We start from the raw sequence: 13,026 nt of genomic DNA, 5'->3' as shown, positions 1-13,026 counted from the left end.
TTCACTCCTTTTGTCCCCTGGGCATTCTTTTCCTTGGTTACCGGTTGTCATGGTTTCGGGAGCCCCTGTAGGCTAAAAACTGGAGGGATTAAAGGCGGCCATTTTGGGGACAGCTGGGCCAGGTTGGTCCCTGTTGCCCCCTGTCCCGCTCCCAGTCACTCTGGGGGGAAGAGGGGTGGCATTGTGTGAGGATTAGAGCTTCCTGTGTGTCAGCTCATTACATGGGTTGGGAGGAGGGGGGCAGAGGGGGAGTATAGGGGTGAGGGGGGTGAGGCGGTGAGGGAGGGGGGGTGTGGGGGGGGGGGGGGCAGAAAGAGTGAGGGAGAGAAATGAAAGAGAAAATGAAAGAGCGTACGTATGAAAGAGAGTATGACACAGAATGGGGGAGGGAGAGGGGGGGGGGGGCGGTGGCGGCCTCTACAGCTGCACCCTCAATCACACTCATACAGGCTCTGATTATCCTTTTCACACACACACATACGCAGACACACATACAGAGAGAGAGAGAGAGAGAGACTACTGGGGAACTGAAACATATTAAAAGACATTGAGGGCAAAAAAAGGCAGAATTAGGAGACAGCTAGCCCAGCGCCCCAGACAAAGGACCCCCCAATCCAGACACACCGAGAGCTGGAACAAACAAGAGAAAACTGACCAGCATGCAGGCACACACAGAATCAGAGTCATGCAAACAGAATGCTTAAACAGATAAATTAATTCACAGAGACGCGGGCTTAAACTGAGCCCAGACAAAAAAATACGAATCCCATGGCCCTGAAAAACCACAGACAAGCAACAAACAGGTCTCCCCTTCACATCACCATTGTTTTATTTATCTTTTATACATCACATGGGAACCATGGGAACATATTTTGTGTCATTGCTACAAAAAAGGGATACAAAGGGTAAAGAAAAGCATACAAATACTAAACTGGGATAAGCAGGAATGCAGTGAGTGCAGACAATTTCTGCAGGAGCAGAAAACTCTCAAGTGCTTTGAGAGAGGAGGGTAGGGAGAAGAGGGGGGGGAAAAGAAAGATAAAGGAGGGGGAATTTTAACGGACGGGGCTCATCCTTGTCGTTGGTTTCTGCAAGAGTCCAACATGAAACTGCAGATTGCCTCGACAATCAGGAAAACCATTTACAATCATCAATATGAGTACGGTAATTTGCCACTAGCAAAGTTTACAGCTATAAGTACAGGACTGTTCACAGAGTTACTGATAATCTAACACATTCATCGCCATCATTATCAACATCATCATCATTGCTAGCATGTGGTGTTTGTTTCAGCAGATGTTTCAGCAGCACAGGACACAGTGCAACTCATAGTGCAACTCAGCACATCAGAAACATGCATTCAGCAGCATCACATTAAAAAAAGGAAAGAAGAAAGTAACAATAAAAAGGCATAAAATGTAACCGCAGCTCATATTTACAGACGTTGGCCATTACTAATTTGGCCTGTTTTGGTATGGAGTTCATCTTGTGAGTTTCATTTTCTGGACCGTCTTCTATTTCAAATCAGCTTATACTGGTTGTTTATACAGTATGTGCTGAGAAATGTCAGCAAAAAAAGGCGCAAACAGTTAATTCTCATCATGACAATGCTGTGAAGTGTGTAAGATAAGGCCTCACTGTGGTCTTTGAAGTACAAAAATACATAGGTAAGATGACTCATGCTCTACATTCACAAATCTCTTGCAATTTTACTACATCACAAACTAGATCTATCTGCCTAATATGAAAGGTAAACATGAATTAGAATCAATAACTCTAGAAAACAAATCTTATTCTATTAAAAAAATACATTCCCTTGTCAGGACCCTTTAAAAACTGACTGCAGCCATTCAACAATACTAACTTTTTCTACACAGCAGTGTCCATAGGCTCGCCCGCCTCATCCGAACCAAAACTGATCGGTAGTGGGTCTGTGCTGCCACCTTTCTCAGGGGATTTAGCCAATCCCTGCTTTTCTTCCTGTTGTCCTGGATTCTTATTGGCTGAATGAGAACTGTGATCCTCCACAATGTCATTGTCATTGTCATTGGTTTGAGCCTTGGAGGGGGTATTGGCCAACACTCCAGGGTGGGTTTTCATGTGCCCCTGTTGTTGGGAGAAACAACAAAATAATAATTTAGTCACAAGTCCAAAAGGGTGAATTCTGACATAAAATTGCATCACCACATACATATCATCATCTTACAAGCTATAACTCAAGAGCAGTGTTAATCCTCAATATCTTAAATTCTTACCTTAAGTCCACTACGGCTGGCGTATGCCTTTCCACACTGGGAGCAACTGTAGGGTTTGTCCAGGCGAGGAGGCTGGGAATGTGGTGCTGGTGCTGGGACAGAGGGCTCTGGGTCCTCTGAAGGCTCTTCTGGCACGCTGTAACCCTCCTCAATTGGAGTGTCCTTCTCTGGATCTAATGCCGGCAAAGGCTCTCTGGGTGTGCTGGTCTCACCCTTCCCTTTACTTTGGGCAGCATCTCTCTCCTGTGGCTCCTGTGGTACACTGCCACAGGCCTCTTCTGCTTCTCCCCTGGCTTTGGGGCTGGCAGGAGGGGTGAGGGAAGGTAATGGGTTTGCACCTGGGGGTTTCGGGTTAGAATCAGGACTAGTAGTTTGCTCTTCTGTGGAGCAATCGTGATTCTCTTTAGAAGAGGTGGCATCATTATTAATCGCTCTATGCGGCATATCATTTTCTGCGCCAGGCTTTGAAACACAGAGGGAAAGAGGGGTGTCATCAGCCTCTGAATCTCCATTCACTACAGCTGAATTAAAAGTAGCTATGGGTGCTTTGCCCAGGTCAGCGTGGGTCTCCTCCTCAGAGTACATGGAGCTGTTCATGGGGCTACTATCAATTAGGGTGTTCTCTCTCACACGCAGGGGGTCCTCTGCTCCCGCTGAGGAGGGATTACGGGTCAGGGGTGGGCTGGGTGTTGAGCTCTCGGATTCCTCTGTCTTCACAGAAGATGCATCAGCAGCTGTGGGTTGCTTAGAAGTGGACCCTGAGTCAGGAACACCAATCGGAGACTTGGAGCCTGTAGTTAAGGCCAGGGGAAGGAGTTGTTGGGCTTTAGATGGGGAGCCAATGGAGTCATTCTCACCATCATCAAAGACAGCATTCTCAGTTTCTGCGCCATCTTCAGGTGGCATGTCTTCATCAGGTGGTATTTGCCCTCCTAGGTGCAAGCGGATGTGGTGCTGAAGAACCAAGGCATTTGTGAACTTGCGTGGGCACAGTGGGCAGGAGTTCAAGGCACGGGCATTGGGTGGTCTTGCACGGTGAGTGGCTTGGTGGGCCCTGAGGCTACCCTTGGTGGAGAAGGAACGACCGCACAGCTTACAAGGGAATGGCCGCTCTCCCAGATGTGTGGCCTGGTGCAAACGCAGAGCTCTAGGGCAACTGAGGACACGCAGGCACACGCCACACTGGTTAGCCTGAACAGTAGGCAGAGAAGGGGTAGTGGTGGTGGTGGTTGTGGTACTAGAACCTGAGACTCCCTGGCTGGTCACTAGTCCTGCAGCATTGGCACTTGGGCTCAGGCCGAGAGCAGCCAACATTTCCCTGCGATAGGCACTAGAGGTGGTGGTCAGGTCATGGCCATGTGTGTCCCCATTGGCTTCAGCAGGGGTTAGTGAGGAGGTGGAGGCAGAAGAAGAACCTCCCTGTGGTTGCTTTTCAAGCTTCTGAACCAGGCGCTGCAACTTGGAGGTGTCTGAGGTCTGGGTAGAGGTGTTGGGAGATGATGAAGAGGGAGAAGAGGTTGATGGTTTGGGGAAAGGTGGAAAGGGGAAGGGTAGCTGATGAGGTGAGGTGAGGTGAGAAGTGGATGGGTGGCCTGGAGGTCGGAGAAGTGCAAGGTGGTGAGGGGAGGTACCTCCAGGGAAGAGAATCTTGGGAAGGTGGGCCAGCTGGGAGTATGGGGAGGTTGCATGGAGGGCTGAGTGAGGAGGTGTATTCTCATCAAATCGCTGCTGCTTTGCTCCTTTGAACTGACTGCCCATGGAGGAGGATGAAGATGAGGATGAAGAGGAAGGCATTACAGTGCTGGATACACTGGCAGCAGCTGCAGCTGAAGCTCTGTTCAGCTGTAGAAGTGAATGGGCTGTGGACAGCAGCGCCATGTCCACTGAGGGGGGCAGAGGTAGAGAGGAAGGCGAGGGGCGAGAGGACGTACCAGACAGGAATCCTAAAGCCATGTTCTCTGTCATCCCGGGAATGCTTCCTTTCACTCCATTAAATGGCTCATCGTCATCAGCTCGCCTTTTTCTCCTTCTCTGGATGGCACCAGGAGCAGAGCCACTCTGTGTCTGCTCTGACAGTGCTGGGGGCAGCAATGAGAGAGACAGCTCTGGGTTCTGCTCTCTGTGTCGCAGGAAATGGGCTTTGAGGTTCCCTCTGGTTGTAAAACGGCTCAAGCAGACCGGACACTGGTAGGGCCTTTCACCTGTGTGTGACCTCAGATGGATCTGGAGTGATGAATCACTGCTAAGCACCTTGCCGCAAAAACGGCAGACATGCTGAGGGCGTCCCGATGAGGAGGCAGAGCCGAGGGAGGAGCTGGGTTGGAGGTCCTGGGAATGGCTGGTGGTAGGAAGGGGAGGAGTGGGGAAACTGATACCATTACTGTGACCAAATGAAGAGGTGTTAGATGACTTCTCATGGAGGTAGCGTGGCGGTAACCCCAATGACAAAGACAGTGGGTGTAGGGAGGCAACAGAGGAGCTGATAGTGGATGAAAGAGATGAGGAAGACGAGGACGATAACGAGGAGGAGGATGGAGCCCTGCTGCCATTAACATGTGAAGCACCTGATTTGGAGACGGATGGCTGAGGAAAGAGGGAAGAGGGGAGGCCGGTCAAAAGCGATGAAGCCGTAGTTACTGGAGTGGCAGTAGAGGGGTGTGTTGGTGATGGTGAAGACACTGCTCCTGCAGTTTTCTGGCTGCTGTCAGCACCACTAGCCTGTGTGTTATTATCTTGGCCAAAGACAGCCCCTCCAAGCCTTAGAACATGCCTACAGATTTCCTCTGTTATCTGCATCTGGTGGATTTGCCTCTGCTGTAAAACTCTAAGCTCCTCCAAGAGTACTGCCAGGGTGGGAGGCACCTGGATCTGTCCCTGCTGCCCTGGAGAGCTGGAGGCCTGCTGCTGACCTGGGCTGGAGCTGTCACGGTGGGGTGGCACACAAGATGAGGAGATGGAAGAGGAGGAGGAGGTAGTGGTGGTGGCCGAACTGCCCATCGGTGGGGAGGTCATGGTGGAGTGAGAGTTTCCTTGGTGGGACAGGGTGTGGGAGCCTGAGGTTTGACCCAGGGGAGGAGGTGAGTGAGTCTGGGAAGACAGCGAGGGGTGAGGAAAGTCTGGGGAGAGGGAAGAGTGGGTGTTAGGGAGGGAGGTGGTGAAGGGGGCAATGTGGCTTGGCCAGTGGGGAGGAGGCGAGCTCTCGCTGGGTAAGGAGGGCGCGTGGAGCCCACCGGGGGATGGGCGAGGGGCCAGAGGCGGCTGGCAGTCTTGGAGAGAGGTGGGGGATGAGGAGGAGGACCCTGATGAGGTCACTTCTGAGCCAAGAGATGTGGATGGTGACTTCATGCCCAGGTGGTCATCTGCGAATTGAGAGAAAACAGAAGAAAGAGGTTTTTTAAAACTGAACAGTCACAGTGAGTGTGTATCTTTGCAGTGTTTATTATTATGCAATACACAATCTCCAATATCAGCCCAAATGTCCAGGTATGTAAATTCATTAAAACTTTCTGCTTCACTTACAAAGTGTTTTTATTTCATTGCTTCCAGTTATTGTTTACAATTTTGTTTGCAAATTTGTGTGTATGCCAAAAGATCCTGTTACAACTTCAAAAGAAATGCCTGCTAGGAAATGGACTTGAACAAGCAAATAAACAAGTGGGAGAAACTCCGCAGTCTATGAGTCTTTGTAATGTCTTGCCTCAATCTGTGCTCTCCAGTGCAAAACTCCTCAAACATCTTGCACACACAAAAAAGCTTACAGACCACCTTGCTGCTATGGCAACACATTTTAGAGGACAATGGGCATCACCAAGACAACCCATAACCCCTCTTAACCCACCCCCTCCCTTCAGGAGTTACGTCTTTCATCTCCCTATTCACCCTTCCCCCCTTACGTCACAGTGGAGGTCAAGGGTCAGGCCATGCTAAGGGTTCTGGGCACTGTCCAGACACTCTGATTGGTCAACTAATCTGACCTCTGCCGCTCAGGGGTCAAATTCTTTCAGAATCTTGAGCACAGAGTGAGAAAGAGTAAAAAGAAAGAGAAGGGGGGAGGGTAACAACAATGGAGAGACAAACTAACTATTCCCTCCTGGAGAGATATAGTGATGGAATGAAAGACTGTACCTCAGTGAAATTCCTTCTCTGTGACTTATAAACAGACCCGAACCTGCAGGGAGAATATAAATAATTCCCAATCTGAACTCTTACTTTCATGTAGAAGTTTACCTGCAGAGTTTCTAAGGTGCATGCACTTGAAGCTATCACCCAGTACAACTGTGAGAACAATCTCTCTATCACCCCTCAATCTTTTTTTTTTTCTCATCCATCTGAACCCCCCCAACTGTGTAGGAGTATACAGTCAATAGGGCTGGGGTGTGTGTGTGTGTGTGTGTGTGTGTGTGGGGGGGGGGGGGGGGGGGGGGGGGGGGGGGGGGTGAGAAAGAGGGAGAAAGAAAGGGGAGGGAAGTAATGAGAAAGTGGAAAATGGGGGAAGAGGGGAGCATAAGGAAGAATAGCATGGATGAAGAGCGAAAGAAGGAGAGAATAGAAGGGTGGAAGATTAATCTTTACCAAAAACACTGCTTTCCCTTCCCCCCAACCCATGCACCTTATTGTTAACAAATAAGAGAGTGCTCTATACTAATCAAAGACCTCCAGCAGTCAGCACTGAGCAGCCTGTTGGTTTCCTAGAGGATGAACAGCACATGAAAATGGCCACAGATGTATGTTAGTTAATCCTTCTCTATTCACTTCACAGGGACAAGTTTATTGGCCCCGACCAAAGTGCCTAAGGCCTCCATTTAGTGGGGCCCATAACAGTGAATGACTAAGCAGGAGGGGTTTCTACAGTTGACAAACTCAGACCTTAAACTTTTTTTAGTCTGTTAAATCAGGTGTGTTTGATGGAATGTGGCCATGCATGCATAAACGTCTGATAAATGACAGAAATCAAAGAGAAACCACACAATACACATGAAACATATCCCTCTAAATCCAAACTTTTGCTTTTGTTAAGTGTTTTTTTTAAGTTTTCAAACTCTGAAAGTAAATTCTACATGCAATGATGAGCACCATTTGCCTATGAGTTGCAGGGTGGATGCTCTCTCTCTCTCTCTCTCTATCTTTCTCTTTGACTCAAGAAATTCAAAGACAAAAACGCATGCCATGCACACTCATAAAGATGTTTTCTCACCGTGAGATAGCAGCCTTGGGCCCCCCGGATCCGCATTAACGAGATGCTGGGGTCGCTTCTGCTTCCGGCGTGACATGATTCACGGCGAGTCAGACAGAAAGGGGGGCATCAGTCGATTGAATGGCACCAGGCACGTTTTTGCGCACTTGGACGCGCTCCTGAAACCATCCAACCATCAACAATTTAAAAAAAGTCGCGCAAATCCCGCAAGCTCTGAGATGAAAGGGGAATTTAAAAATAACAAAACAGCGTAGAACCAGTTTTAAATGTTGAAAGAGACGTTTTTTCGTGGAAGAAGGTCAAAAAAAGGAGGGCAGTGGTGTTTTGGAAATCCGCAGGTCTGCGCCGTGTCATATGAAGCTGCCGTGAGTGCGTGTGTGTGGCTGTTTTCTAAAGTCTCTTCTCCCCCAAAAAACTTGTCCAATTTGCGCCCCTCCTCTCCCACTGCTGCCCCGCTGCATGCACATACAGGGAACACACACACACACACACACATGCAAACACACACCATACACACACACACACACACACACACACAGACACACAGAACCACTCCTTGTTCTTCAATGATATTTGCATTTCAATGGCGTGTAACACACAGCCTCCCTGGTTCTCTCTTTCTCTTTCTCCCCAGCTTTATTTTTCTTTACACACTCACACAGCAGCCATAAACTTTCAATAAAACATGACAATGAGGTGTCAGAGCCGTTGGTTGCTTAAAAAACATTGAAAATGGGCGTTAGAGTTGGCTATTTGTTAAAGATAAATGTTTCAACCGTTGCTGGAAGATAAATTAAACCATCATGGGGCAAATTAAGATACAATAATAGATCTGAAATAAGTCTTACAGGTTACTGATGAATCAGGTGACATCTGTTTATGACCCGCCTGGTGTACCACTGTCTAAGCAAGGTGGATAATGAAATCATAGCAGTAATAATTGAGTGGCAGGTGGTCTGCATCAGTAAGAGTCAAAAATCCGTCTTCCCAGCGGTTATTGTGCCAGATGAGGGGTGCACCAGGCAATATCTCTACCCTTTGATTTCCATAGGGCCAATTATCAACAACAGTGCCCGTGAGTCGCTGTTGTGTGCAAGTGGGGCCACACAGCCATTCCACATGCATGCATGTATTTCGTGTGTTATCACCAAGCGCATAATACCCCCCCTCCACACCCCACCCCACCCCAAAAAAGCATCTTACACTGGAGCTCTATTTAAAAGGCAGAGAATAGATGGGAATCTTTGACAATGGCGTGCTGGCCACAGTTGAGTGAGCATCTCCCCTCTCTCACTATGAATCCCCGGATCCACTGCTGCACAGCACAATGCCCCTCTTTCACCCCCCGCCTTTACTCCTGTACCACGTGGAGAAATGGATAAAAGAGAGAAAGAGAAAAAAGTGGGTGGAGGAGGAGGTGGAGGAGGAGGGGGGGCCATATTTAAGTAGGTGTCTCACATTATAGGGTACATATATATCCACTTAGAGACCGTATAAGAAAATAGGGGAATTGTTTGATCTGGAGGAAATTACGGACTCCTATATTTGTACAAAAGGTTACAATGTGGGCTGTTCAAGAAATGTTTGACTTCATTCCAGATCATTAGCATCACCTGGAAAATAAATAGGAAAATGGTGCCAGAGTCAAAGTCCAAAATGCTGTTTGAAGCGCCCAATTTCTCCTTGATGATCTTCTTATCAGTATTGAATAAAGTCTATTCAGAACTTTTACTGAAGAATGAAAAGTGCAGTACAAATTAAATGTATTATTATTTATTATCATTGAAGTAAAAATAATAACATTTATATAGGAGTTACAAACAGCCAATTAGATTACAGGGCTGATTAAGCGTCACCTGCTGCCACCTGCGGAAAGAAGAATCAACTGGTAAGTTGTGTAGCTGCTGAAATTTACTGTTAATAACGACATATATTCGCTCTCCCATTATGGTTAAAGTGTCCATTTCGAGTTTAACAGAAAAAAAATAGTTTTAGTTGTTGAAAACGTTTTTTTAAACAGCAGTTGAAGAAAAGAGAGGTGATATTAACGTACAATTAGCATGAGTAGACTGTAAGCTAACGTAAGTAGCCCGCTAATGCTAGTTAGCAGTTAATGGCAGTTGACAGTTAATAACTAACAACGTCATTTAACAAAGTTATGATATTTGGAATATATAACTGAACCTAACAAGTATTTATTATCTAGTATTTTCTTAAATGATACTTTGAAACGGATTAAAATTAAATTAAACATTGAAAATGAGTTAAAGTTATATCAAATTGCTGTTTTAGAGGATTTCACATTACAACCAGATTCACTCTGCAGTCGCAACACTTTATTTATTCATTATTGAAGAGCTGCTAGTACAAACACAGGAGTTTTACTGTTTGTTGCAACTAGCTAAACAAGCAAACACACCTCCTGAAAACATGTTCATAGATAAATAGATCCAGTGGGCCTTAATTATCCATGGAAGTTGTAGATTTTAGTAAAAATAAAACCTTCAAACACCTTAGGTGAAAATAAAACTAAACACCTTTGACATTTCTCAGCTTTTTGCAGCTCTTCATGTTACATTTAAATAAGACTCAACTTTAAATTTGAATGGCTAAAGTAGTATTTATTCCTTATTTCTCTACTTGACAAGATAAGGAGTCTAAATTAAAGTATTCATGATATCTACCTATGATCGATATCATACTGTAATATGGGTAAAATCCTCTTATCATCTTCAGTTTATGATGTGCCTATTGCACTCATCTTCATTACTCAACTGTTTCTGTACTTTTTGCAGTCAGGATCATGTCTCTCTGCGATGATACGCTCCTGTGTAACTTCCCAAAGTGTCGGACCAAGTTGAGCGGCTTCGCCTGGGTCACGGCTTGCTCACACGTTTTCTGTGATCAGCACGGATCCGGTGAGTTCAGCCGCTCTCCTGCCATCTGCCCGGCCTGCTCATCCGCTCTGTCTGGGAAACTGGACATTGTGAGGACAGAACTGTCGCCCTCTGAGGACTACAAAGCCATGGTGTTGGCAGGTCTGCGACCAGATGTAGTTCTGGACATCAGTGCCCGCGCTCTGGCCTTCTGGAGCTATCAGGTCAAATATCTTTCTTTCAGTTAAAACCTAGAAAACTCATACACCACATACTCCTAGAATAAAGGTGTGTTGACATCTGTGTTACATCTGTTTGTCTGTGTCAGTCTGGTTGTCTTCTCTTTTCCTATAAAACACCAAGCTCATCAGTTTGTTTGTATACAGGTCCATCAGGAGCATCTGTATCAAGAGTACAGTCTGTCACGGTCCGAGGCACAGCTGAAGCAGATGGAGAAGGTGTTGACCCAGCAGAACCAGAGCAGAGAACTGGAGCTCACTTCCATGAGAGGGGAAATTGCCTCCCTGAAGAAAGTAAACAGCAACTCTTGAACTCAAGTGCATATTCATAATCTCATGTTTGAAATGAAGCCCTAAGACTGTTATCAATTGTCAAATTTAATTTTTAGTTGTAATTTGGATAAAAATGGCTTCAGCTGGCCCTCTGACCTGCTAAGGGATACTTTTGAGGATAAAGAAATAAAAATAGGAGCAGTAAACCTCATGTTTTCAATCTTCATCTCTGCTTATGATCCACAAATAAGTTAGAATTTGGCCAGTGATCTATTAAAAACACATCAGACCATTGAGATAAGGAACAGGATATTATTTAATCTTTGGGCTCGATTTAGAAAACTTCAAATTCAGAAGAGTAATGTTAGATGAAATATTTAGAAATCAAGGAAATCTTTTTTCCATCAGGTGATGGAGGAGTACAAGAGGAAGTACAGCGAGGTGTCTGAGAGGCTGATGGAGAGGAACAGGCAGTACCAGAAACTACAGGGGCTGTACGACTCTCTGAGGCTGCGCAATATGGTGGTGGGTGTGGGGGACAGAGACACCCTGACACATCCAGGACATCACGACTTCAACACTGGTAAGAACAATAATTTGATCTCAGATTAATGCCTTTCTACGTTTAAATGTGCACTCATGAAAGGGTAGATTGGATAGGTTTAAATTCATGTAAAACATAATTTTATAGGAGTTTATGAATCAGCTTTTTAAGATGTAAAATAAGGAAATGAGCTGTAATATTTTAATATATTTTTCCGTTTTCAAATATTGTTTTTTCTTATTATATATATTATTTTGTTATAGGGATAAACTTTTCAAAACTGACTCGTCACAGAACTTAACACAGAAAACTTAATGTTTTCAGGGTATCAAAGGACAATTTTTTTTCATATCTATTTAAGTATGAACAATTTAAGAAAATAAATAAACTGATGGTTACAACAGGAGATCCACAGGCCAGCTTGTGCTTTAGAATGGCAGCTTCTGATAAAAATATTATAGCTGAAACAATTAGTCAATTAATTAGGCAAAAATCAATTGCTACAATTTTGATAAGTCAAACAAAAATGTCCACATTTACTTGGGTCCGCCCTCTCAAATGTGAATATTTGCTGGTTTTCTAAGTCTTCTATGATAGTAAATTGAATATTTTGGGGTTTTTTTGGCTGCTGGTCAGACAAAATTAACTTTAAAAAAAAAATCACCTTTGGGAAATTTGGCATTTTCACTAATAGGAGAAAATAATTGGCAGATTGATTGATAATGAAAATAACGGTGAGTTGCAATAAAACAGTCATCTTTAATATGGGCTTAAGTATCACTTTCATTTAGTTGAGATGAAATAACATAATAATGTGAGCTGTTCTGCCCTTGCTGTAGAATTTGATGCTTTTATAAAATCAGTTGTCACATTTGAGTTGTGCCCACGGTGATTAACGAGTAAAGGAAGGAAACAGCAAGGATAATGTTAAGTGGCACAAAAGGCGACACAGCTGTAGGTGTTTTGTCAAGAAGAGGTGGTCATCCAGAAAGAACACTGGGAGTAATGAGCTGATTGTCTATGTAAGGGAATTTTACTCAGTGTAACAATGAGGGACATCCGTCAACCTCCCGTGTGTCACCCAGGGGTGGCCCGGCAGGCGACTCCCCAGAGGAGCCCTCAGTTCCTCTCAGTGAGCCACGACGGGGACAGCCGGTTCTTCTCCTGCCTGGAGGCTGACGGAGCAAAGACCTTCTTCCAGTTCAGCTCCCCTGCCAGGGACAAAGGCCGGGCCTTCATCAAGAAGCACTGAGACAGGCACAGGTTTCACAGTGGATGTGGGGCATCAGCTTAACCGCATTTATTCATATATGTTAACAAAGTTCTGTTATTATTTAAGTTGAAGTTGTTGCTTGGGTGCATTTTCATAGTGTTATTTGTCATTTTGAGACATAAATGTGGCCAAAAAAAGCAAACACTGGGCTACAACTGGCAGTGAAAGCCAATATGAATTTTCAGTCCTGCTCTCTGTTCAAGCATTAGACAATGTAAATACAACATAAACTGTTTGTTTACGCAGAACAGGCTTCCCTGTTCATGTAAATTGTGTCAGATTGACCGTAAATGAGTAAGCTTCACCTGCTCCTTGTCAAAAAACAGACAGATTTTACGAAATAAAACATTTGAGAAGACATCGCTGTAGAAT

The 13,026-nt window shown here is 45.2% G+C and overlaps 2 protein-coding genes across 2 annotated transcripts; one reads left to right on the top strand and one right to left on the bottom strand.

Annotated features, from left to right (window-relative positions):
- Positions 1-895: 895 nt before the first annotated feature.
- Positions 896-7,892, bottom strand: si:ch211-212k18.5 (sal-like protein 4). Its single transcript, XM_042401256.1, has 3 exons — positions 7,450-7,892; positions 2,256-5,614; positions 896-2,106 (listed from the first exon to the last, which is right to left on the bottom strand). The coding sequence occupies exons 1-3, from the start codon at positions 7,523-7,525 to the stop codon at positions 1,870-1,872; spliced, it is 3,672 nt and encodes a 1,223-aa protein (XP_042257190.1). The 5' UTR covers positions 7,526-7,892; the 3' UTR covers positions 896-1,869.
- Positions 7,893-9,234: 1,342 nt separating this feature from the next.
- Positions 9,235-13,012, top strand: LOC121889075 (E3 ubiquitin-protein ligase CCNB1IP1). The gene is made up of 5 exons (XM_042400761.1): positions 9,235-9,337; positions 10,245-10,549; positions 10,712-10,858; positions 11,246-11,420; positions 12,467-13,012. The coding sequence occupies exons 2-5, from the start codon at positions 10,253-10,255 to the stop codon at positions 12,631-12,633; spliced, it is 786 nt and encodes a 261-aa protein (XP_042256695.1). The 5' UTR covers positions 9,235-9,337; positions 10,245-10,252; the 3' UTR covers positions 12,634-13,012.
- The last annotated feature ends 14 nt before the right edge of the window (positions 13,013-13,026 follow it).

Source organism: Thunnus maccoyii, chromosome 22 (assembly GCF_910596095.1).
Source record: "Thunnus maccoyii chromosome 22, fThuMac1.1, whole genome shotgun sequence".
Taxonomy (NCBI): domain Eukaryota; kingdom Metazoa; phylum Chordata; class Actinopteri; order Scombriformes; family Scombridae; genus Thunnus; species Thunnus maccoyii.
The sequence above is the reverse complement of the archived record's forward strand: the minus strand, read 5'-3'. Positions and strand labels throughout refer to the sequence as shown.